General features: G+C 44.4%; 4 protein-coding genes across 4 annotated transcripts in view; 2 read left to right on the top strand and 2 right to left on the bottom strand.

Moving 5' to 3' along the window:
• LOC143896793 (uncharacterized) overlaps positions 1 to 7,599 on the top strand; it is a 202,120-nt gene extending 194,521 nt beyond the window's left edge. Inside the window, exon 5 of the mRNA XM_077404828.1 lies at positions 5,926 to 7,599. Within this exon, the coding sequence (XP_077260954.1) occupies positions 5,926 to 7,599 (1,674 nt within the window). The remainder of the gene's footprint in view (positions 1 to 5,925) is intronic.
• A 111-nt stretch (positions 7,600 to 7,710) lies between these two features.
• LOC143896795 (uncharacterized) lies at positions 7,711 to 14,568 on the top strand. The gene has a single exon (XM_077404831.1). It carries the CDS (start codon positions 7,711 to 7,713, stop codon positions 8,302 to 8,304), a length of 594 nt encoding a protein of 197 aa, XP_077260957.1. The 3' UTR covers positions 8,305 to 14,568.
• Positions 14,569 to 18,857: 4,289 nt separating this feature from the next.
• On the bottom strand, positions 18,858 to 21,449 carry Fis1 (Mitochondrial fission 1 protein). The gene is made up of 4 exons (XM_077404832.1): positions 21,239 to 21,449; positions 20,527 to 20,733; positions 20,331 to 20,436; positions 18,858 to 19,623 (listed from the first exon to the last, which is right to left on the bottom strand). The coding sequence occupies exons 1-4, from the start codon at positions 21,281 to 21,283 to the stop codon at positions 19,532 to 19,534; spliced, it is 450 nt and encodes a 149-aa protein (XP_077260958.1). The 5' UTR covers positions 21,284 to 21,449; the 3' UTR covers positions 18,858 to 19,531.
• Positions 21,450 to 22,324: 875 nt separating this feature from the next.
• Positions 22,325 to 23,917, bottom strand: LOC143896794 (dTTP/UTP pyrophosphatase). Its single transcript, XM_077404829.1, has 5 exons — positions 23,541 to 23,917; positions 23,299 to 23,393; positions 22,979 to 23,125; positions 22,766 to 22,912; positions 22,325 to 22,552 (listed from the first exon to the last, which is right to left on the bottom strand). The coding sequence occupies exons 1-5, from the start codon at positions 23,628 to 23,630 to the stop codon at positions 22,375 to 22,377; spliced, it is 657 nt and encodes a 218-aa protein (XP_077260955.1). The 5' UTR covers positions 23,631 to 23,917; the 3' UTR covers positions 22,325 to 22,374.
• Positions 23,918 to 27,217: the final 3,300 nt, after the last annotated feature.

Here is a 27,217-nt window from a genome sequence, read left to right as displayed (position 1 = left end):
TATGTATGCGACGCATTTACATGAACAGAGAGCGGCCGGGTTCGCCCTGCATATCGCGGGCCATGCTAATGGACGAAAGGGTAATCTGTAATCGCTAATTACATCGAGTTAAACCCGACGTATTCACCCTGAAACGAGGGCTGGGCGTGACGTTATATTCCACCCTGTTTCCATCCCACCCCTGCCCCCCGCCCCCGCTCGCGACCGCGTTATGATTAGTGCGAGCGATAAGTCGAGATGTCTGGCGTATTCTCCCACGCCGGTTATCCGGGAACGATTAACCCTTTTCGACCCAGCGGCTCCAATTCAATTCGCATATTTCACGTCCTATATCGGGACGATATGGTCGCGCGATCGGAAAATAGCTAATATTTATGTTCTATACTGGTCCAAGATTACGTCATATCTTTATCGTTATTTTAGCAATATTTTTTACGTTTGTATCATATTTTATGCGCAGACTAAATACGAGGAGACAATGACAGAACGTACAAATACGATATGCTCTGCCAACTCTTTCTTTATTTTTTTTTTTTTTTAATGCAACTGGCTAATGAGTGAGTATAGCGAAGCGTCGAAATATGGAAAAAGATAAAGAGTCGATTTTATACATATATGCATATGAGATATGCATATATGCACACGGTGACATTTTCGACACTGACGAGGATAAATTCATAAGCAACGAGTAAATATATTCCTGCTCAAAAGACTCGGGCGAACGTATCTTCGAAAGAAAAAAAAATAAAATAAGCAATTTTATGTCGCATGAATATGTTGGCGACTGCGTTCTACACATGCGGACAGCAGTCGTTCCGCTATGATAGAAAAAAGAATTGTCGCGTGATACGCAACGATATCGATCAGGTGTGTTTCGTTCGAGACCCCGTATAATTCGCGTTTCTGCAGTGGCGAACGGCGCGCGAGCAAAAAAAAATATAAAGAAAAAAGGGAAAAAGATAACGACAGAGCGAAACGGAAAATAAGTTGAAATGCCGGCGTATAAACATTCGTATATATAAATAAATGTAAATCTGCCCAGGGCGCGCGCGTAAGCGTTATACGTATAAAGCGGGCGAATAAATGTAAATCTCGCTTTTCGGAAAATGGTACGCTCGAATAAAATCTCCGAGCGACATTTCGATTCCTCCAATAAATGGGAAGGGTATAGGCAGAGTCCGGAGAAGGAACGGGTTTAACGATCAACGCGGAGTAGTTTTGCATGCGCGGTAATTGATGGTTTTGCTGCGCAGAGCCAAGCTGATTACGCTATGATGATAATTAACTGCGTTTATAAGCGCGTTATGAGCGCGCGTGCTGCGGTGTGGCTTCGTGCCTTCGCGGCGCGTTGATTAAAGCTCGAGTGACACGGCGCACAAAAACGACCCCGACAACCTTTAAACAAAATTCTCCGGCCGGGTATGAGATCCCGGCTGAAGGAGAAAAAAAAGCATATTTTATGCTTTTTGAGCGGCCCGCAAACCATCCGCCGGGAATAAAAGGGAATCTGCCGTGTCGCGCGATACGTTAAACTGGTTATCGACGAAAATATATATATATATATATATATGTGTGTGTATATATGTATATATATATATATCGTTACACCTTTGCGCCCCTCGGCATCGACGATAGCTTTTACGGAATTCCGCCTCGTGTTTAGAAATGTAGATAGGGATAAGATGCTTAACTACGGAATATAGTTGTTCAATCCATTCGGACTGAACTGACGGAATTCCCGTGGAAATTCAAATGCCTAACTCATGAAATGTAAAGTAGAGGTGCTAAGAAATTCGACTTAAAAAACGATTCTTGACGGAATATTTCGGATTTGGCGAAAAAACTTTAAGGACGCGTCTTTTCACTTTGAAGTCACTTTTTACCTAGCAAATATAAAGTTAGAAGGAGAAGCTGCCATCCTCGAGCGATCCTTAATGTTGAATCTCTTGACAAACAAATTGCCCGGTGAAGCGTCGCGTTTGAAAAACGTGTCTCGACAATACCAAGATCACGATTGTAACCAGAGAGGGGCGTCATGTGCGAACGGTTGTGCTTTTTACCCTAAATGGATATGCGATGGCACGGGATGAGATGCGCGCGCGAGAGGTCGACTGGCATGATTATTCTCGGCGCGGTTATTATACGTTGCTCTATTAATTTCTCCGGTTGTCTCCGCAGCAGACGATGACGTCTGAATCGGACATCGGCGTCCCGATTCCAACCGCATGTTGTCGCATACGTAATTTGCGCCTCGTGCACGCCGATGAGTCGCGTCCGTTCTCCAGCTGCCAGCGGCGGCCTCGCCGAACTATGCATAAATAATATCGAGACGCGGATGGTCTCTAAACCCGTCAGTTCGCGCGATACTATCGCGCGTTGATAGCATTACTTTGTCCGATAAGTTTGTTGGAAGTTTGTAGGGAGGAACGGAGCAGGATAGAAGTAACAGAAGTTTAAGAGGAAATAGATAAATATAAGTTCGTGCACGTTATTTCGATCGACAAAATCCGTAGGAATAGTTTATATCTCTATTTCCGTAAGAATAAGATAGAAAAATTCGAGATACAGGCATTTGATAATTGAAGTGAAATTAAGTTGGACGAAGTATGTGAAGAGAGAAAACGCGCGAATGAAAAATAGTATTGCAAGATACACAACAATGATTTATCTCAAGGATGGACTGATGAATTGAAGTGACTGATTTATCAGTTTTGACATATAATATGTGAAAGCAGCAACTTCATACCATAACACAGACAAATGACATAGACACTACGCGGCGCATCGTCGTATATTTTCGCGTTATTAAGATTCGACATCGACCTCTATATCTAGGGCAGCGACATTATCCTTTGGTTTACCCTTACTAACAACTGACATATACTGAGTGAAATTATTAACTTATCTATACAGAATGTGAGAAGCCGATTAACTTGAAACTTGGTGACATTTATGAGTATATGTTTGGCTCGAACTTCTGAACTCGAATTTCTGAGCCGAACATATACTCATAAATGTCACCAAGTTTCAAGTTAATCGGCTTCTCACATTCTGTATAGATAAGTTAATAATTTCACTCAGTATATGTCAGTTGTTAGTAAATGTAAAAAGAAATATATGGAAAAAGAAATACATGGAAATGGAAAGTAATCTAAAGAAAATGGATATTGAGGAAGAAAAATAAGGGTAAAAAAATTAAAAAAATCTATATATATATAAATATATATATAAATTTCCCGGGAAGTGCTATAAAGTGTACTATTTTTTGTTACCAATCATTTTGGAAACTGGTTTCAAATGACCAAATCTCAAAAAATTGTATATAAAAACAGGGAGAGAAAGAAAAAGGGGAGAGGGAGAGAGAGAGGGAGGGAGAGGGAGAGAGGAGTAAAGGAATAGAGGGAGAGAGGAAGAGAGGGAAAAAGAGAGAGAAAGAGAGAGAGAGAAAAAGAGAGAAGGGGAGAGAGAAAGAGAGAGAGAGAGAGAGAGAGAGAGAGAGAGAGAGAGAGAGAGAGAGAGAGATTATTTGCGTGTTTTACTACATATGTCCTCCGGGGCGAAGCCCGGGTAACCAGCTAGTATATTATATAAAATTAACTGAAAAGGAGAAATATAGAATAAAGTATCTATTACAATTATAAAAAGTATATACTAAGAGAGTTAGAACTTTCAATTTAGAAGATAAAAGACACTAGGCGTTTCTCTCTTAAAAGACTTGAGGGTTCGCAAGTTTCTCTAGATAATAAATCCCACCAACTAGCGAGCTTCTTAATAAAAATGATTGATAGGCACTTCCAGTTTGAAATGAACCGATTTGCCGGGGGATAATAACGGTACTTGGTTCTTTCCGGTCAAATCATTGACAGTATTAAAATAATAAAGAAGATAAACGATAAGCGCGAGGTGAGAGAGAAAAAGTCTATTTGTGGCCTAAAACTCATTAATAACGGCTGGATCTCGTAATGCTGCGTAATGCGGCTGAAATGAGAAATGAGTAACGGGGTCAGGCGGTGCGTGGAGGACGCGAGCAAGTTTCGCATTCGCGCGGGAATCGCATAATCCTTTTCTAATGACGCGACCGTTTTTAGCTTTAATACTCACACCGACACGCGCGGCAGTGATACGGCAGCGAATATATCCTCGGCCGCATTCCCCCCCTGCGCGGTTTGCGTATTTCGTCGCGCGGATTAGCAGTCGCGCGCTATATACGGGGTACGCGAAAGGGAACAGACTCTAGATTCGCTCTGGATTGCGCGAGAACAGATGTATCCGCTGTATCCGACTACGCTCATGCGTTTAGTGAGTTTATCTTTGATGTTGGAGCAATTAAAGTCTCGCAAATTTCTGCTCCGCTCGAGAAGAGTCTCAAAATTGCGTGTGCTCATATCAGGTGTCTTCAGGAATTTTTACTAACCCTTTGTCGTTTAAATGTCACACGAAAATTATCTCGAGAAATAAATATATCTTTCAGATTTAGTTTTCGACATCTGTCATGTTGACATACCTATCGGTGATTTCGGAACACTGTGTATACGTGGCTTAATGCGGACATACGGAGTGCATCAGCGCGGCACTGGTTCGACGAGGCGAGGCGAGCTTTCGAAATAAATCCCTCCATACGCGTAAATCACGCGAGCTCTTTTTTTCCCCCTCCCCTCCCCTGAAACGCCCGTTAATATTCCCGGCATTTTCGTGCGACTGTCACGCCGGGCGATCGATTTCGCTGGATTTTTAGACTTCTGTTGACCCGGATTGTTATCGCAAGAAAAATACTCTTATCAATCCGACGGGATCGCGGCGCGTTCCCGTGTTCGTGCATGAACGATGAATCTCCAGATAAACGAAGCCAAACGCGATCCATCAGATCACGGGGCAATCTTGGCCGAACCTGCGCGCTCGATCCGATAAAAAAAAACTCGCTTTGTTCCGCGCGAGGATTGAAACTACGATGGAGCGCGTAAAGAGCGTGTTTAACAACGCTACGGTAGTATCGATTACTAGTTACAACGGGGCATCTTAACGAAGAGAGAAGGAAAAAACATCACCAGGGACGATTTCGCAAAACCCGAGGAACATACGAGGGTACGCCCGGCTTCACCCGATTGACATAGTACCTATATCAAGACCGTCTGGGTCGATATCGAATTTTTCCGCCGATCTACCGAGGAGAACCTAGCTCTCTCTCTCTTCGAAACGACGCCAGGCGTCTTCGCCCATTTCGGGGATCAGCCATCCCGTTTAGGTTTTACGGCGTACTTTGGGCCACGGCGCGCTCGGACTCGTCCGTGGACGACGACGGCGCGCTCGGGCGTTTCCATCTCGAATAGAAGTTTTTACGCCCCGAGAGCTTATTATCCGCGGAACAGCCGCGGGCGCTCGTATTTCCGGATATAATTTAACCGGTCGGGCGTTTCAGCTGCGCGCGGCAGGCTTAATTTCGCACCTACGTGCGCGATCGCGGCCAACGAAAACGGAAATAACTTCACCCTCACGTTACGAGCGTGGAGAGAGAGAAAGAGAGAGAGGGAGGAAGGGAGGAAGGGAAGGAGAGAAGGAGAGGGAGAATGAAGAATGAACGAGTGCGTTGCTGCTCGTCGGCCACGGCGCGGTGAGCTTCGCGGAAAATAATTCAACGCTCTTGTCGTAAAACCGGCATAAATTGGGTGCGGTGTGCACCAGACAGTATCGATTCCCCGAGGCAACTGTCGACGGCGTTCTACGCTAGACATAGACTCGGGGAGTTTGTCCATTCTCCGATAGTGATTCTCGAATGGACGAAACTCAAATGGAATTGACGTGCGAATTTTATTCTTCGAAATTATTCCCGAAGCTAGAGTGTATAACTATCGCGATATTTATGTGCGGCTTCATATAAGATTTTTTTAACTGCCATAATTAATCAAACTTCTCCGTTTATTGTTACAGACGTCGCGACGCAGCTTCACCGTCATCGGCGTTCTCCACCTGCTCGTCCTGGTCGGCCTTTTCGCCCTCGGTACGGCTGAGGCACGGACTTTCTGTCCTAACGGCTGCACCTGCGACGACGACACCCTGGTGGTCTCCTGCGTGGGCGCCAATCTGGACGTGATACCTATCGCGCTGAATCCCAGCATTCAGCGGATAGTGCTGAAGGAGAATCGCATCAAGATCGTGGACGCGGCAGCCTTCCAGTTCTACGGCGATCTGAAGAACGTCGATCTCTCCAGCAACCACCTGTTCACCATCCCCAACGGTAGTTTCGATGCCCAACGACACCTCGTGGAGCTCCATCTGAAGCACAACAAGATCTCGGCGCTGACCGAGAAGACGTTCCAGGGCCTCAAATCCCTCACGGTGTTGAATCTACGGGACAACTACTTGGAGACGCTGAAGAACGGCCTATTTGCCTACCTGTCGAAGCTCGAGGAACTCGATCTCGGCCAGAATCGCATATCGAAGGTGGAGCCAGGCGCGTTTCAGAAGTTGGGCACCCTCCGGGTGCTGTATCTCGACGACAACCAATTGCGAACTATTCCGTCGCCAGCCCTAGCGCCGTTGAACGCCCTCGCCGAGCTTCACATCGGCTGGAACGCCTTCTCCTCGTTGCCGGACGACGCGTTCAAGGGTCTCGAGCAACTGGCGGTGCTGGATATCATGGGCGCCGGACTGGACAACATCAGCGACGGCGCGTTTCGCGGCCTGAACGCCCTTCGCACCTTGAAACTGGGTGCTAACAAGTTGCGCGAAGTGCCGACGAAGCAGCTGGCGGTGTTGCCACGCCTGGAGGAGCTCACTTTGGGCCAGAACTTCTTCACGATCCTGCGATCGGGAGCCTTCCAAGGTCTGTCGACGTTGAAGAAGCTCGACGTGTCTGGCGCCAAGCTGCTTACCACCGTGGAAAAGGGGGCCTTCTCGGATAATGCCAATCTAGAGACTCTCGTATTGAATAGTAATAAACGGCTGGCCACCATGGAGGACGGTTCTCTGGCCGGGTTGCCGAATTTGAGGCATCTGATGCTGCGCGACAACGCTTTCGTCACGTTCTCGGAGTCGTTGGTTGCTTGGAACGAGCTACGCCGGTTGGATCTAAGCGAGAATCCGCTAGTGTGCGATTGCAGTCAGCTCTGGCTGGCCGAGATACTCATCCCGAGGAACTCGAGCCCGGTGATATGTGCCGAGCCACCCGAGTCCAAGGGCAAGCCCATCAAGGGCATGAGCGCTGACGAGTTAGGCTGCGCCTTCTCGGATCCGCGCAAGCAGGCTCTGCTAGTGACGGTGTGCGCCGGCGGATTAGCCCTTTTCGCCGGCCTCGCGTTGTTCCTGTACTATCGATGTCGCAGACGCGTGCGGGACGCGCTCAAAGACTACAAGTGGAAGAACCGTGCGATATCGCGGAAGGAGCACGAGTACCAGAAGACTTTCAGCGACGACGAGTACATCGTCCGCTCGGCCCACGCCCATCACCATCACCATCACCATCAGACGCCGCAGTCCCAGCCGGTGCCCACGCATCATCATCATCATCATCTTCAACAGCTGCAGCAGCAGCAACAGCAGCAGCAGCAGCAGCACGCACAAATAGCAGCCGGTATTAAGCCAATACCGGTGACGGAGCTGTAGCTAGAACTTCGGGCGGCGAGCCCCGGGACCGGCGGGGTCTGGTTCCTGCCTCACGGCAGCACCACCCTCGCCGAGGGCTTCACCTACATCGATGGCGAGACGGCGCGCCAGATGCGCCGCCCGGGGACGCTGCCCGTCGCGAACAACGCGTCCGGTCACCGAGGAGGAGGAGGAGGAGGTAGCGGAGCGGGGGGAGGGGTCAGAGGTGTCTTGGACGACGGCACAGCCTCGCTGAGCGCAGCGCCGATCGACGGGGTCACGTCTAGCGGCGCGAGATCTCATTATTCCAGTCACTCCCTGCGCCGTACGCCGCACTCGCAACCGCAACTCTCCGCCAGAGAGCCGGACGATCGGATACGAACTCTGGAGTCCGGACTTCAGAACGGAATCCCGGCCGGTGGTCGCCATCAGCCGTCACCGCCGCCGCTGCCCTCCAGACATCAGCCCAACTGCGGCCAATCGTCGTATCCAACTCTGCCGGTCAACGGCCACGGCGCTCATCATTATCATCACCACACGAGAGAGCGCGAGAAGGACAGGTCGTCCGCCCGCGAGAGAAATCGCGAGCGGGACGGCGGTCCGCCTCCGCCTCCGCCGCCGCCACCGGTAACGTCGCACCGGTCCGACAAGCACAGGGAGGCCCAGTTGGAGATGGAGTTGCGCGACAGCCTTGACATGGGCGTGATCGGCACGTACCGAGCGTAGACGATAAATCGGACGCGTCGCGTTGCAGATCGAGAAAACGGGAGACGGGATTTGTAGCCCAGAAAAAAAATCGCGATCGCACGATCACCGTGGACTCCTCCGCGTTGTTTCACATGAAAGGAAATCGCAGTTGACAAGTGGGAAAGATGCTGAAGGAGGCCAGCGGAGACCAATCGGAAGAAAGTTCCTCTTCGTCGCGCAACACAGAGAAGAATTTAAACTGGTGAAACGGGAAGAAGACTGACGAAACGTTGTCGAAGAATATCAAGAAGCGAGACCAAAAAGATCACACCGAAAGTGTGTTCGCCATATCGCCACGATATACAATCTATTCGAGACTTCTATTCGTATACGATCGAAATATTAGTATCGTCGTGGACCGGCCATCGTGGATGATGCCGCGATTAGCCAAAAGCCAACGATCGGTGCTAAAGGGACACATTTGTTAGTTTATAATTTTATTTAAGTTTGCGAAGAGAAGAAATGAAGCTGAGTTGTTGGATATAACGTCTAATCGCTTTCACGATATATCGTTGTCAGAAAAAAAATATTGAACATTTATTTGATACTTGTGAGGGCTTTATAGTGTAATTTGAGTACCGCAAAGTCTAAATTGTTCGCAGATTATATTTTTAAAAATATGTTTCTAAATTTTTATTTTTCCAATTTTTTTAAAAGCCGCCTTTATCTTCTTTCGATCTGTAATGATGCATCAAGCAAGCAAAAAACCAATGGGCTCCCCATCGTAAAAGGTGCGGGTAATACACTTCGCGTTAAGTATATATCCGTGAAAGATGCCGCATCTTTTTCGGAACGAGATGGCATTCCGAAAATTATACACCTCGTCTATAACCCTAAGCGGTCCTTAATAAGCCCATCTTCCCGCGCGACTGCTCGAAGATTAATACCCTCTCTACGTCACCGTGGGGAGTCGTCACCTCAGAATCCCGGGAAAAAGAAGACCCCAACGGGCACGGGAATGACTTTCGCCAGGATTTTTATCACGTCCGTCTTATCACTGATGACCGCAAGATCAGCACTGTTGAGGATGAGCGATGCCAAACGGAAATCCCTTGGCGGGTGGATATAACCCGTGGGAAGACAGGGTCGGTCCACGATCCCATCCTCCCTCCCACCCCTCCTTCTCCCTTCCCGGAAATGACGGGCCATCGGCCACGTGGAGCCTGTTGTGTTCCATGCGATACATACATACACAATAAACGCGTAAAAATTCTATACGCGCGGTCGACCACTTGACGATCGTGCCGAGACCGCCCGAGCTCGATCGAAACCGAAGTTCGATAGCGCATCGGTCTACGCCGAGTCACTCTTAAAGCCGATTCGAGGGGCGAGAGCTTAACGAGTCGTACGGCTCCGAGGATCCGGAGGATCACGGTTCGGGGAACCGAGAGCGACTCGTTAAGATCCATCGATCGCCGCCTCGGTCGTTTTATTCCAGGCGGGCGCGCAAACGAGAGTTCGTGTCGCGCGAGACGAGACGTGTATCATACGCGAGGAGATTGACCGTACTATATAAGCAACGTAGGACGCAGCTATATAAATATATACATATACAGATCTATATATAAATAAAAAAAAGTATATATATATATATATACATAAATTATATATATATTCTAAACGGTCGAATTATTTTCTAAATAAAAACACCAATGTACAGAGGCACGACGGAGACGGTATAGTTGAGCTAGTGTCAACGCGTCCTCGACTATCTTTAACTTTAAGAGATTCTAGATCGTCGTCGAGTTCCCGGATATCTGCCTATCAAAGTGGAAAGGAGAGAAAGATAAAGAGAGAAGGACAAAGAGAGAGATGATTGGTAAGCGGGGTATCCGTATGCGATTTGATCCCTCGAGCGTCGAGAGATCGCGGGGACGGAGAAAACTATATCAAAATGTTATCTGATATCGCGGCGCGAATTAGCGATGTAAGGACGGTCGTTTCTTCTTTCTTTCCCTCTGATCGATATGTAAGTTAAGGGTATAAGATCGCGTTTAGGGATTTAAAACAATTAAAACCTTAAGAAGGTTTACGCTGTTGTTAGGGAACCGCGCAGGTTTCTAAAACGCGGGTATATATATCGTCCGTTTCCCTCGTTCCCGCGGATGGGTGTCTTTCAGAGATCGTGAGGTCACGTCGATCTCTAAAGTGGATATCAGGGAATTCTCGAGCGCGGTAATACGACGCAATGCGCGTTTATATACTTAAGGATCGATCTGAAACGCGATATTTTCTAGAAAAAACTGAAATCTCCTTATTGACGCTGTCGCTACCAAAGCTCTCGTTTCTCTCGGCTAGTAAATAACTGGTAGATAACTAACGGATAATATAATTATTATATAATAAAATTATTATATTTATTATATTAGTAAATGGGCAATGACTATTTTTATACAATCTTCCGAATTTCGATTTTGTTCCTCGAAGAACGTAACGCGTCGCGCTCATCAATCGCGAGAGGCATCATGTATCCCCCACGGGGAGAAACCGAGAACAGAGACACGATCCTCCCGTTTTGTCGCGACATCGGGGTTCGAATTCTCGTGAGAAAGGCTACATCTCCGCGCGCGGGTACAGTGGACCGGATTCCAGCCAGGCTCCGGTCCGCACGCCGTCGAAATACTGCCGTTTAATCGCCGCTGAATCACGGCATCGGTATCAGCCATACGTGGGTAATTTTCCGGTCACTTTTACTCTCGATATTACACGGGGAAGCAATTTCCGCGGCGGCGGCGGCGGCGGCTGGGCATCGAAAATCCCGCAGTCCTGATAAATCGCGGCGGCATTAAAATGCACGGGGCGCGGCCGAGTTTAAGTTAGTTCGCCGACCGACGTAATGGCCGCGGTGGAGAGTACGGGAAAGCGAGGAGAGGAGAGAGAGAGAGAGAGTGAGAGAGCGAAGAACGGGGGAAAGGCGAGGTGTACGGCGAAGATGTACTTTACGGAACGAGATTATTTTTCCGCCCGAGTGTACCCAGTGGAATTCCACGGTCACCCAGCTTGAGAAAGGTGACTGCACCTTGAATCGACTCCGTCGGCGGCAGTGGCGGCGGTGGCGCGGTGCAACCGCTCGCTCGCTCGCTCGAATCGCTCTTTCGCTGCTGGGCGTGGAGAGACAGAGACAGAGAGCGAGAGAGAGAGAGAGAGAGAGAGAGAGAGAGAGAGAGAGAGAGAGAGAGTGGCGGAACTTGAGCTCCGGTAGAATCTGCAACGGGTTCTCGAGGATTAGGCTTCGAGGCGTTAACTTCGCGACACATCGGAAATCGGACGGAAATTGAACACAGTTTAGTATTTGCAGACGACGCGTGTTGATTTGCTCTCGCTCTCTCTCTCTCTCTCTCTCTCTTCCTCTCTCTCTCTCTCTCTCTCTCTCTCTCTCTCTCCTCCCTCCCCTCTCTCTTTCTCTGTCGGACTACATCGCGCAATGTCACGATTACTTCCGGCGCGATTGCTTCTTTCGGTTGACCATCCAGTCTCGTTAATACAATCCGGAATTAATGCGCTTGGCAAACTTTAATTCACAATATTATACATTAAATGCGGAGCAACGTACGCTAAGAGAGTCGAAGGAATAAATTTCACCAAATAAAATACCGGACGCGGTAGCGATAGCGGGTATCGGACGTGATTTATCGGGGGTAAATTACGAATGCATCGAATGGCGAAGAAAGAAAGTGGGAGTGAAAGTTACTATCGATAATGGAGCAACGTTGCCGCCGCCGCCGCCGCCGCCGCCGCCGCCGCCGCCGCCGAAGGAAGATATATTGCTCCATTTTTAGGTATAACCGCGTAGAATTCTCTCTTCTCTACCGTGGGATGCGTCTGCACATGTCTCAAGGACACTCATCCTCGTAAAACCCTTTCCACCCCGTTGACGCCGATTTGGCATTCGGGGAATTTTATTATTTGATACGCGACGCGAATTTGTCAGGTAGAAGCGAGATTTACAGCGTTCGACTGCGTTCCGAGATAGAGTTAAACTTGTACATTGTCACCTACCAATACCCTCCGTGTGTGCATACATAGGTCTACTTAATAAGCATTCCGTGCTGCAAAGAAAGCGAACGGCTCAAACCATGTATTCGCAATGACCCTGGTGTTCGTGAAATATCATTTTCGAGCGAACGACTCTTAGAAATAAGTTCGATGTAAAATCAAACCTATATACGTGACCTACGCTTTTCGATAGCCGGGTGGCGTTGGAAGCGTCATCGACCCTGAAAAAAAGATTTCGACCATTATTTCAGCTCAATTTTTCACTGCCACGAAGAAGAGCCAAACTTTTTTGCACGTTCCGATGCGATTTCTATATTTTATATCGTAACAATTTTCGATATTTTACAGGCACGTCTCGACGTTAAAGACTACTTAAATAAAATTCGCGAGAGAGGTTCGCACTATACGCTCGTTTCGCAGAATAGATTTTGCGGAATAAAAAGTTGGCGCGAGAGAAAAAAAGTAATCTCTTATACTCTAACATAAGCACACAACTTTCCTTGACGATACGATTACGTTTATGCACACGCGCGGAAATATTATTATATTTGTATACATAAAAGATTTGCAATATTCCTATGCTGCGTCGTGCATTTGCGAATATATGTAATGCGCGTTCGGTGACGCGAACGCTCGTGAATGCGATGCGCCGAAGGCAAACGAGGGAGGACAACGCGTTTCCGGCGCAGCCAACGTCGAGAGACATCGACGGGGAGGGCACTAACGTAGGGACGTATCTAATTTCGTAAGTTCGAAAACCAACCGAAATATCCGGGGGAAAACAACTTTGTGAATTTTCGCTTTATCTTCATCGAACTTTGCAAATCGAAGAGCTTCTTCGCACGACACGCGCGACAGAACCGCTCGCGCGGTCTCGCGCAACAACAAGGCTCTACCGAACGATAATCTCATTTCTTGTGAAATCCTTGTTTCGCCCTGCTCATTTTGCACGAGAGACCTTTTTGTATTTACGATCAGATCACAATCTCCACTTCAAAGCGCGACGATAGCATTTTGCGCGTTTACTTTTCCTATATCGTCATTTTAATGAAAGAAAATCTTGCTCTCTCAATTTTTGAATTTTACGTAAAGGACCCAAAAAAATTAATCGGTAGTAAACGCATGCAAATATATTGCACAATGACGAGAGATGCGGAAAAAAAATGACTGAAAAATATATATAATATATACTATAATTATATTATGGAAATTCTCTCATTAAAATGACGATAGCATCTATTTTCATGTATTTATACCTTCGTATATTTTATGTGTAAGTTACGACACGCTTTCCATTTTCTGCCAAATAAAATTCGTATTGCGATATCGCCGAGAATCGTTAAAACAGCGTGGACAGTGTGCAAAACAACGCCTAAATAGGCTCAGTTTCACAAGTGTTGGTTAACTTTTAATCTTAGATTAACTCACTCTTCGTCTCCTTCTAACGTCCCCCTTAGAAAAAGACGAAGAGTGAGTTGATCCAAAGTTAAAAGTTAACCGACACTTGTGAAACTGGGCCTTAAAGTTTAGAATCATTGCATATATATTTTCTCACCCGTACAATCGATCTAGGGCTTTCCCCGTGATTTTCGATTCCCGGCTAACTCTAACTGTACTGAGGCGAGCCATCAGATAAATCTTAAGTAGCGTATTTGTAATTAAAATGCATTGTAAATGTGTCGGGGGGTTCAAGTATCATAGGTAGTTCCGTGCGGAAGAAAGAGAGAGAGTATTAAAAGGTCGTCGCGCGATAGAAGCGGGACGGCGAAAAAAATGTATATTTTACGATATGACCGTCATACTAAAAATCATTAACTGTAACGTTATCGTATCGCTAGTCAGTCGACGCGTTTTCGAAAAAAAAATGAAGAGAAAGAAGGAGGAAAAACGGGAATAAGGGAGCGATGAAGAGCGTAGAAAGCGAGGAGCGTTCGAGTAAAATTAATCGAGATATTAAATTATTGTACAAAATTGAGCGCCGGTAGTTCATAAGGCCTATTATATATCGTTTTTCCATTTCGTATCGATTGCGCACGACACGCGCGCTTGTGAACGATGATACTAAGTACGTATCGAGCGAGACGTGTGAGGGGAAAACGTTTTTATAAGGAATATAAGTTCACAATATTAAGTACGATCGAATCTCGCGAAGAGACGTTCGTTTGCGCTCTCCCCATAAAGATATCGAATAGAGATATTGAGAAGCGCTTCCCCGATAAAAATACGAATAAAAATAAAAATCTCGAACCAATTGAAGATGCGGACGCAAAACCACTTATGCCGTTCCCGTCTCTCTTTCAGTATTCCTGACATTCCTCGTGAAAATATTTTCCTATTACGTAACGTATCTATTCTACTTATAATATCGCGTGTGTCTCATTCCCCACGTGCGTCTCGCTCGAATATTTCATCCTGACTCGACTCCCCCCTCCCACCCCCCTTGAATCGGCCGCGGCGCAGCGTCGAATAAAGGCGCCGCGCTACCTCTCTCTCTCTCTCGTCTCATATCTCGTCATAACACACGACTCATCCGAGTTCTTTCTGCCGTTCGAGAGATAAGCTCGAGTTCTGCCATTCGACCGCGAGCTCGCGACGCCGTTATCGGGCGGCGACAGGGTGTCGATTGACGAATTCCGCGTACTTAGCGGCGCGCAATGCAATCTCTCTCGCCGGAGGTGCCGGTGTGCCAAGCACTGGCGCTTATCGCCCGCCACTCGATAAACTTAGTATCAATGCGCGTTCTGTGCCATTGTGATCGCGATTCCCGGGCGTTGGTATGCATATATGATAAACGGGTGGACTTGACGCCTCTCCTGTGAAAAGGCAGGCATAACCGGTCGATCCTTCGCAACGCGAGGATTCCGGCGCGACCTTTATTTATCTCTGGAGAAATCGGGGTTTTCTTTGTGATCTGTTATTTTACTTTATTTTTTTCTTTACGTGACTGTATAGATGTAACGGCGATCTCTCGCGAATCTTATGGACGAATAGTGTTTCGAGTTTGCATCAGTCCCGTCTCGCGCACGTGTGTTCTATTTTTGAAAAATGTAAAAATTGCGAGAATATAGTTTTTTTCGTGCTGTAAAGTATACTCGATTCAATACACACATTCGATCTAGGAGGAAAGTAATTTCGCCCATGTGAACGATTTGCGAACGGTTAAACGAATTTCCCTTCGTTAAAAGTACCCCATGTATCGAATTTAAACGACCTAATCTTATAATGTGATATATTATATATATAGATATATAGTGCTTGAGTCGCACTTGAGTCAAGCTTGAGTGGAATTGTGGGTTTTCATCGGATGAATCAGACGGTATGCACATTCCATGAGAGATCGTATATCATTAGGGTGATATTTCGCACTTCTCCAGGATGGCGGAACTTAAAGCTTCTTCTATCGATCGATATCTTTAGGCGATTGTGTAATTCTTCGATCTCGTCCCCCACGCACTTTAGATTTCGGAGGGCGGCAATCATAGAGGATCGAGATCTGATCGGCGGGCTAGCCGGTACACGTACACACGACACTCACACTCTCACATACTCACACACACACACACACACTCATACAAATGCACGCGCAACACACTAACACTGTATGTACATTCGTGTAAAGCATAGCGAAGCCTTATTGAGAAAGCAATATTCATCCTTAAACCGCTTAAAGTATTTTCAAGCTGCTAATCTATCGAGCGATTTCTTCCTACGCTAGACAAAAGGGAAGAAGAAGAGAGAGACGTCTCTCCTTCGATGCGAACGGGAAGGACTCGACGATCGCGGATCGATCGGCGATGGTCCGAACTCGCGCGAGATGACTGGAGGCTGGCGAACCCACGGAGTAACGTGCGATCGCGGATTATCGGGAAGACGTTCCTTCGAATCACGGTTACGGTTATCGCGGACGACGGCAACGGCCGGCGCGCCGAGCTCGTAGAGTTTCCCGCCTTTGATTTTTCCGCGCATTTTTCTAAATTATTATACTGCCCCGCATGCTCGGAAAGAACGACCGTGCTATCGTCCGGAACGAATTATGGCGGAAATAAAATAAAACAAAATAAAATAAAAAGAGGAGAACACCCGCACAACTTTCCGAAACGTATATACGGCGTTAGAATTGGATTGGAAGGACAAGTTTAATTACCGGGGAGGCGAACTCTCCCGCGTTTGCTTAAACACGCGCGAAATTTCGTTCGCGCGTAAAAAGCGCTTCGCGACTGAAAAAGTTCGCGACTGAACGGCCGCGCGTTTACCTAAGGCACGCTGAAAAATAAGGAGGGAACAAAAAAAAGTGCGAGCCAAGTGAAAACTAAATTAGACTTGAGTCGCCGCCGAGGAGGGGGGGAGGGGTAGATAAGGTATACCCGTAGAAATATCCACGGAAAATGCTCGAGAGAAAATCCGGGGGAGAATCATCTCTTTAGAGCGCGTTTTTCTTCTTTTTCAGCGCGATAGATGCGATCGAAATTCGCGAGTTCTCTCTCTCTCTCTCTCTCTCTCTATCTATCTATCCCTCTTTTCCTCCCCGAGAGTGATCCGCGTGCAAATGCGATTCGTTTATTAACCGATAACCGCTCTCGTGCGTCCGAAAGTCGACACTTCTGGCCGCAAAACGGCAACGCGCGGTGGAATGTTCTTTCTTTAAATATATTGATATTATTAAACGGGCCCCGCGTCGCGTTCCCCGGAGAAGGGTCAGCGGCGTAATTTCCGGGTCGGGAGCGGTTATCACTGGTTATCACTTTCGCGCGCGCCATACATCTAACGCCACTAGTCGTCTCGCGGATTAATCGCGGTCGTCAACGTCGTTACACCGTGGGTACAAGTGGCACAGCTTCCCCGCGACTCCCCCCCCCCCGGTGTAAATACACCCCCGAGTTGCTCTCCCGAGGGTGGTAGACGGTCCGCATTCTCGCCGCGCGTTGCTCAGTTCCTTGCGAAAGTCCTCGTGCCGATTCCCCGTCGTATCGAGAACGTGCGAAAATCCTTTTTTTCTTCTTATCAAATAAACGGAATTCCGAATTTTCGAAACCTCGCGATAGGGCTGAGAACCCTATTTCTCGGACCGTTAGCGTCGAGTAGTAAACACGCCAATCGCTGAACAGTGAATTTCATTTTTTCCCCGATTTTCATCTTAACGAGAAAAAGTAAATGAGAATTCATCAGGCGGAGAATATAGATTCGAAGTAAATGCAACTTAAAATAGAACGCGACCGCGCCGGGAGGATGCGGGGCGACACGCACACGCACACACACAACACGCGTTTAATGAAATTCGCATTCGTCGCCTATACTCAATTTTCTCTTCACTTAACGAGGATCCTTCATTAAGGTGTGTACCATAGAGGCGAGTACGCGGCGCAGGTATTTCACGTCCCCGCTGATCTCGCGGCCTTCTTTTCATCCGCTTTTCGGTGGAGGAGGAACCGATCCGCCTGTCGCGATCGGCCTGTGTAAATATTATTCGTCGCATTTGCGGGTGAGCATATTATAAAGGAAAAGAAGGCGAGCGAGAAAGGCGCGTGGCGCGCTCGTGTTTTTCGGCATGGAACAGGACGAGCGCGAACGTACTGCGGACTCGTCGAACCGAGCGAAAAGAGGAAGTTCCCGGGCCATAACATAGGTCATTAATAATAACATAATAATAATAGTAATAATAATATTAATAGGGATATTCCAGCGTTATTTTGTACATAAACAACTTTATCAACGGATATTAAGAAGTCATCAATAAATCTATATATAAAAAAAATGTTTGAAGTCCTGTGTTGTAAATGTATCTTCTCTATCCGTCCCTCATTTAATTCCCGAATTTTCAAAACCACTCATAAACGGCATTATTTTAATCGCAGATTTTCGAATATTCCAAATGACTTGTTTTATTCCGCTCGCAACTCCGCCGAGAAATGCGGTTTCGTACAAACAGATCCACGCATCACGCAAACGCTGTTCCCCAGCACGGTAAGCACGGCCGGAATATTTGTTGTTCGAATTGCCCGAGTCAATGTTCGCATCTGTGTTTGGCGGTGCATTTAATGCTAGATATGACCACCTATGTAATTCTGAGTTTCATATATCTAATATGGAAATCGCATTCTCAAACGTAAACACGAAGGGACTCAGACAGTTTACACATCTGGCATAATGCGGTTTGCGTAGATACGAAGATCACGACGGATGGTGAACATACAATAGGAATCGGGCAGTCAGATTTAATGCTGAACGCGCGTTTATAACGTATCTACGGATCAGCGCTTCGCCTTTATCAAAGGAATCAAACCTCTGCTCTTATCAACACCGTACGTGTTCTGAACTCGAGAATAAAGACGCGAAGAGGTCCATTCAAGCGATTCGTTGCGAATAAACGTTAAATTTTCCGCGCGAATAAACCCCCGTGCGATGTTGTAAATGAGAAGTGGGACGCTGTCCTATATTTTGTATAATTTCATTACGATAGGATCGTCAGGTCTCGGTCGGCGTCGAGCGAAGTTGTGTATGCACAGTAATAATTCGCGTGGAAAAAGCATCTTCCAACGTAGCTTCAAACATTGACTTTTATTAAAAGGATCCGACAACAACATAAATCAATACGCGCATACAACTGTAAATACAACCCTAATTATATACAAAAGCTATAGCTCTTATCGTTCGGTAATTTTATTTAACGCTTTGGAACACTTCAGTTAAACACACTCGCGTATAAATAAAATTTTAAATACAAAACATCATGAATACAAGTATATCCATAATTCGTATGTGATATATCCATATCCACGTGTGATATGTGTGACGTATACAATATACAAAATAATCGCATGTAACTTCGGAATGTAAAAAAAATTAATCGCATATAACTTCAACAAATGTAGTGAAAATTAAACTGGTTTGATTTTTGAACAGATACTTTTGACAAAAAGTTTTGTGTGTGTTTTGCGTGATACGTTTAAATATATAAATAATAATATAAATGATTAAACAAATCGTATTTATATAAGCCGGTTTTTCTTCTTGTTCTCCTTTTTTGTGATTAATAGAAAAGTAACTTTACAAATGACATTTATTGGATTTGGTCAACGTTCTAGTACATTTGAGACTTCACCGGCTCTAACGGCAATTACGACGCAAGTTACACACCATTTCGCGCAAACAAGTTACATCACAATTGTAATCGCATAGTCACAGTTCTAATAGTTTCTTTTTTTAGGAGTAACTAATGCTTTTTTGCCATCGCGATGCCCAGTCCTAGAATACTTGCGACACCGATAATAACACCTCCCGCGACAGCCATACCCATAAGGCCCTCTGTAAAAAAAAAAGAAACAAACGAGATTCAATGCCAATTCTAATTGCGAAAATACCGATGATGTTTCCTGGATGATATGTATTTGCAATTTTAATTTAACTAATTGTTAGTCGATGCGATTAGTACCTCGAACCAATAAAAGGAGAACAATATGACACGTATGAAAAACAACTTGATGGTATTAAATATGGATTTTTTTACATCGTCGGTAGAAATATTTATTACTTATTATATACAAAATATACAGATGGAATACTAAAGATAGATGCGTTGCAGAAAGTACAGCAATGATTGTTAACGAAACTACCGAATCTATGCTAAAGTCCGTGTATTAAAATATTAAACTAAATAATCTACTATCCTAAAGAAGAAACTAAGAAACTGAACAATCATAAAATAAAAAAATAAAAATGTTTAGAGATTATGGAAGAGGTTACGTTACAAAATTGTACTCCAAAAACATGCAAAAGGTTAGCTATTTTTTTCCAAAGTTAATGAGATGAATTAGTATGACTTATAAAAACATAGTCACGCTAAGTAAAATCGATATAAAATTTAGCGATACAAGAGAGCAGAAGGATTAGTAGAAACAACCAAAAATAGTAAGACTGCGCGAGGAAATCACAGAAATCCCTTAGAGATATTGCCCCCAGGTAAAATACAAGCTTTATTCTCTTAAGCCGATAATAAATTTTAAAAGGGAAACCTTTTTCCATTTTCTTCCTTATCAACGTCTCCAGATGTTGCACCTGCACGTTCGCGGGTTCAATCTGAAGGAATGCTCTGACATAGGAGAGCGCCTTGGAGTACTCCTGGAAGTAAGTGTCAACGGTCAAGGATCTAAAATGGCTTTACAATAAACCGACCACGGGGTTACATCCGTGATGTTACACATATCTCACCTTTAATCTGGCATTTCCAATGGCCAAGTAGTACAGGCAATCGCGCTTCTCCGTATCGTGATTGCTATAGAGGTCCTCCAGCAGCAATATTCCTTTCCTAATGTCCGCCGAATACTTGCTCCTCACAAGGCACCAGGCGTATTCGAATTGTGCTTTTTGCGTAACATAGGACGAGTGCAACTGCTGATTGTACACAGATTCGAATTTCTAGAAACGTAATCACGACATTGTCACAATATGATGCAACATTCGTGTACTTTGAATTATGCGTATCCGATATGTCCGGTGCGTCATTCCCGACCTCGTTTTACGCGTCGCGAGTGTCAAATTAATTACCACTCGTTCGCGGAATACAAGCGCGCCACGTACCCGATGTTTTTACGGAGGGAACGCGTCACGTATCGTCATCGAGTATCTGCTTCGCTGACGCAATTATCAAAGATTCGCCAAAATAACTAAAAATTTTGCATGAAACGAGTTCCCTTAATGCTTGAAGAAAACGACGCAAATCGACGAACAAGATGCATCGTGTAAATATACGCGTAAATAAGTTCCACGTAAACCTAACCTAACTTTTCCGTCGCGCGTTGTTGTCGCCGCGTTTGGGACAATCGGGTCGGGACGGCGAGCGCGAGAAACGGGGACGTCGGGGAGGACGAGCGGTAATTAGCGACGCGATTGTTAATTATCCTACGGGCGCCCTCGCGTTTACCTTTAGATCCTCGGAAGAGACGACCTCGTTCAAAACGTCCTCCATTTCTTTTCCGGGCTGACGCACGTATGCGGCGCGCACTTTGCCTGATTTGTCACGCACCGAAGCCGAGAGACCGTTTTACGCTGACGCTATACAACGCGATCGCGGATCCCGGTGCCTGAAACGCGGCTTCGCGGCTGCAAGTGCGGGACTGCGGGACGACCCGACGCATCGCAAAAGGCGAAATACGACAATACGACGCGAAACTTCCGGCGGCTCGGTACCCCGCGGCACCCGCGCACCGCAGCAAATGGCGCGGTTTATGAATCTCGTCGAGAAGGAGCGTTGAGTCCGCGGTCCGCGGCGATAAATGCGTGTAACAGCGTTTCCCCGCGAACGCGCTCGTACGATTTCGAAAAAAGGCGCCTTGACCAGTCAGCGAAGTCACGAATCAACATTTTCCTCTGTTACTTGCGTTATTTATCTCGAGAGAATGTTTATTTAAATTATTTATTTCGTGAGAATGCCCGCGAATCGACGCGTCTCATATATCGGTCTATTACTTTTCACTTCGATATATATACATTTTTATATAGAAATAAATTAGGTATTTGTTACGGATTTGAATGTTTTTTAAAAGGAATGAAGATAAATTAAAAAAAAAAAAAAAAAAAAAAATGTGAAGTTACTCGAGTGTTAATATTTTAATATAAAATTCGTCGTTCCTGTTTAAATAACGAGTGGATGAACAAAGTATTTTTTGGATAAAAGAAAATAAAATCTGATTCTTTTTAATGTCAAAATGCGACGCTCGCGAACTCGAATACTCGTTTCCTAGTTCTAGAAAAGCATTAGAAAATATGTTGTAGCAGGGACGAAAGGGAGAAAGTTTCGTCGAACGAATATACGGCCTTATGCTGGACAATTTAATTACAATTGCCGGCGAGCGATCCGCTTTGTGTCCTTGACAGCGCGCGATACGAATCATGAATGTTAATGAGCTCGACATTCAATATTAACGCGCGCTTAAATATTGCCCATTTAAGCCGCAACGATCGGACTATTAAATATACAAATAGGGGAATTCACATAAATTTACGAGGCTTTTAGCGTGATAAAATTTATTCGTGTAGGAAACGACGGTACACAATGGTTCAGGTACTGACAGGCGCAAACGCTGTGATATTCTCGCTAAACGTTGGCGCGAACATTCGGTTCAGTTGCTTGGCCAACGAGTACAGCGGCAGGCCCGTTATGGTGTAATAATCACCCTCTATTCTCTCGATCAGGCAACCCCCTATACCCTGAAGACCGTAGCCCCCCGCTTTGTCCCTGAAATAACATTCCTGCTTTTGAGCGCGAAGGCTAATCGCCAACAATAGGCCCGTTTGTTTTAGCTGAACTTGTCGCACGGTTCACCCTTTTCCTCCTTTTCTTTTCACGCTGGGGAGAAAAAGAGTAGAAGATTGACAGTGCGAAGAAGTTGAGCTAAAACAGACCTAATTGCAATGCAATATCGCGATGCGATATCACAGCCACACTCACATGGAATCGCCAGTTTTGATATAGTCTCTTATTTGCCTCTCCGACACATCCCCGAACTTCACTCTAGCAGACTCGTGAAACTGGAGTTCGGCTTTCGGTGTTTTCAAACACACCCCGGTGTAGACGACGTGTTGCTTATTCGCCAAGCTAGGAAAGAGGCGTCGGGTACTGCGTTATCACGTTCAAACCGTAATCCGGCCGAGCAATTATTACCTGGACAACATCCGGAAAGCTTCCGCTTCATTCTGAGGCTTCCCATAAACGACGTCGCCCATCGTCACCATGGTATCTGCTCCTATTATCAAGGACGGCGGTACCGGGTCTGCTTTTAAACGTTCGTACACTTCGAGCACCTTGTACCTAGCAATTATTACACGCTTTAGGGTCCTCATCTCCAAAATCGTTGAAATTATGCTGAATCGACGCGTTTCCGCATACGAAACGATAGAATCTGGCAGGAAAAAGAAGCGTCGCTCTGCCCCGCGAAGCGACGGATTTGGAGGTTAGGACCTTAAATTGTGTAATTATCGCACCTGGCTATGTCCTGAACGTATTCCCCGTGTCCCTTGTACCTGGACCTGTCGAGGTTCTCGTCGTAGACGGACGGCACCACTTCTGCGTTTATGCGCTGACGAACATTTAAGTCGCGTTAATGCGATTAACAAACTTATGCTCGAGCGATCATCGCGCGATTGTTCCGGTTCACCGTATACATGTTAACATGTTGTACAGGTCGCCTTGAGAAAGAAAAGATAATGCTCGTGCGACTGTTTACCAACTGTTTCATTATGGCGTGCCGCCTCGGGGAGCCGCTGGCCAGGATCGTCCTGCCGCTTGCCAGGGCTTGGATAGTCGACTCCAACATCCTGCGCGACGCTTATTGCCCGACGATTAATTGTTACTGACACCTGCTATTCTGCTATACAGCGCGAAACTCGCGAAACGTCGTCCGAGCCACAATCCACAGTCCACTGACAATAGTGACAATGAACAACAATGAATGAGTCCACACTACACTGATCTGACTGATCGCGATTCACGACACACGTCACACGTCACACGTGATGCGCGAAAAACGCGCGAACGTAAACATTAGCGGCGCGGCCGGCACCATTCACCGGTCGGTAAACGCGAGCCGTTGTGAGTTGCGAGCCATTTTACATCTCGATAATGCCAACAATGGCCGCAGAACGCAGAGGACGTTGCAGGCAAAGGGAAAAGCGCACTTGCTCTATAACAGTGTTTTTTTTTTTACTTTATTATTGTTGAATAATAGAATTTTGTCGGCCGAAACTTCGATATTAATTTAATAGATCTAGATTTGTCGGTTTGAAGTTGAGGTACGTATAAGAGTATAAAAAACCCACAATATATAATAAGTAATATATATATATATATATTCAGCGTAAAGTTTTGTAAGAAAATTACAAGCGAATAGAATTAAATAATTAACCCTATTCACTCCAACGTTTTTTCCGCTTTTTTATTCCTCCAACCGTGCACTTTCGAGTCTTACGTGTTTTTCAAAATGTTAATAGCTTTGAAAAATTCTCCAAAAATTATTATAATATCTTTGTACCTTCGACTAAAAATCAATGTAAAGAAAATTTGGAAATCATTTATTTAAATATTTTTTTACAACAATTATATGTTGACAAACACGCATTACGACTCGTTTTACTTAAAAAAATCATAACTCGCGAACAAATTGACGAAGCTTAATGAACCAAAACGCAAATTAAAGCTAAAAGTAGTGCAAATGAGAAAAAAAATATGAGATAATTATTAATTAAATAGGAATACTTAATTTTTTGTCGCCGCAAATTTGGTAATTTTTAAATGGTACAGAAAGACTTTAAGGACTTAAAGAATGCTAGAATTTCTGAATAAGAAAAGGCGAATTTGAAATGTGACAGATATTTTTTATGTAAAAAAATTAATTTTTTTTATAATCGTTGATCCTCCCCACCTCTTCCACCTGCCTCTGAGCCATAATAAACCTTTGTGGAATGTTAAATTTTTTTATAACGACAAAAATATTTTAAATACGCTTAAATTATACACAAAAATACATTTTTATCGAAAAAAAATGCTCATTTACCTTTTACACAACACTGACGTAATCCTCCAACCATGCACTTTCGTGTCCCTCCGAGATTTTGATTGTTCGCCGTTTCGAGAGTAAGGCTGATGGCAGAGAACGAGACGTAAGTATCGTAGTCGTGGACGTAGGGTGACGTAGGGTAAGGCAGAGAAAAACGTAGTCGTAAGGCCTATTGCCTACAATAGCCTTACGACTACGTTTTTCTCTGCTTTACCCTACGTCCACGACTACGACATTTACGTTTCGTTCTCTGCCATTAGCCTAAATGAGCTAGGACTTTGAAATTTTTACCTGGAGGTTCCCAGCCACAATAACCGGAACAAACGACTATTAGAAATTCGTGGGACACGAAAGGTGGGATTTTTCAAAGCTATTAACATTTTGAAAAACACGTAAGACTCGAAAGTGCATGGTTGGAGCGAATAGGGTTAATAATAAGCCATATGGTCGGGCTGAATCTTTTGTGTCTAATAATAATTATTCGCGTGAATTTATAGCAAATCACGCGTCGTTACTATCGGTCTTGAAACGCCAGTTACAACATCATACTAAAAGCTAGAATAGTACAATTATAAATATAATTAAATAGATAATCAATTTAATAATATCGATATTAATACAAAAATCTTTAGAATATATATATATATATATATATATATATATATATATATATTATAGAAAATATAGGATATAGAAAATACGCGATATATAGGATGTGTTGTGAAAAATAACTCTCCATCAGCCAGGGGCCGATGTTTGAACCTAACCTGGACCTTATTCCTACTATTCGGGTCGAGCGTTTTTATAAAAAAAAAAAAAATTAATCACTGGAATACTTAAATAATTATGTAGTAAATATGAAAAATGACATTTATGTAAAATACATACCGCGCAGTATCTTTTTAATATTTCATGTCATTGTTTTGAAACTGCAATATGATAGTATATCGTATAATTAACTCAAATTAATTTTACATCAGTTAACTCTACGTTACTTTTAAAATGAGAATTAATATTATATTACATAATTAATGTCAAAATATTAATTACAAATTACCTTTATGAACAAAATTTAATATTCAAATATTTTTTAGATTGTTGGAATAATTTCTCAGCGCTTTAATATAAATTCTAATGATAATTCCTTAATAATCCTAAGTAAAGAGAGAAGCAAAAGAAATGGTATTAAAATTAAAATATCTTATAAACGTCTATATAAGTAAGTAGGGCAATGTAACGCTAGCTTGCATCTATTATTTATTCCATTGTTATCATTGACGTCAACATCTTCCGTTCTTTATTCCTTTCTTCGAGGAAAGATCGAAAAGATCGCTTCGCTCGGTTAGTGTCCCAAAAACCGCGTGAAAGATCGTTTGCGTCGATCATTTCATAGATCATCCATGTACACGTATATATCTGTATTATACATATATAAATATATACATACATAAACATGTATGTAATATATATGTATATATGTACAGACACTTAATTCAGAGAGATCATGTAAATGCGTGCCGTAATCTGGTGCACGTTTGAAAATATATATCGGCGTTAGAGGGAGAACTGTTCTCCAGGCGCAACTGAAGCAGACTCTAATACAACGTAATCGGTAAATTACGTAAATGCCGCATGCCATGAACGAACCTAAAGGTCAGCCAGTCCGAGGCCTTACATAATCGCAAGGCGAAAGGTTGACCCATCTTTGCGCCGCGCAGCCTTCCAGCTGAACAAAGATTTAGCGGCAATTTTTTTCTCTTTGCATGTCCTCGCGGTCGTGCGCGCTCCGTCTTTAATCCGATTAATCGGTCAGTGATCTATAGTTGTTCATATGTGAAAAGAGAACTTTCGGAAAAGTACTGCAATACTTTGTTTTAGTGGATGCTCTTTTGAGATGAATAAGAAAATAACTACACAGAAAAAAAAGAAGTATAAATCAAGACTTTTATATATATGTATAAGCAAGAATCTATAATCTTGAAATGAGATATAAATTGCGAAGAAAACTTGCTTGAATGAAGGTATTTAATCGAGTATATATAGTTTAATCGAGAAAAAAAGTTGAAATAAAAAGTTGAAATTCTTGTAAATAGATTCTTGCTTATATGCTTATATGTATACAAGTACATAAGTCTTGATTTAACACTTCTTCTTTTTCTGTATGTGTGACATTTTAATATTTTTAGCACATATATATATTAATTTGCGATAATATTCCAGCGAATAATCACTTTTTCTCTCGTTGAGAGAGAGAGAGAGAGAGAGAGAGAGAGAGAGAGAGAGAGAGAGAGAGAGAGAGGGGGGGGATGAGAGAGATAATTTTGCTGAAATAGCGTTGCCTCGGATTC

The sequence above is a fragment of the Temnothorax americanus genome, unplaced genomic scaffold (assembly GCF_048541705.1).
Source record: "Temnothorax americanus isolate GAGA-0224 unplaced genomic scaffold, ASM4854170v1 Scaffold2, whole genome shotgun sequence".
NCBI lineage: Eukaryota > Metazoa > Arthropoda > Insecta > Hymenoptera > Formicidae > Temnothorax > Temnothorax americanus.
This window is presented reverse-complemented; position numbering and strand designations above follow the sequence as displayed.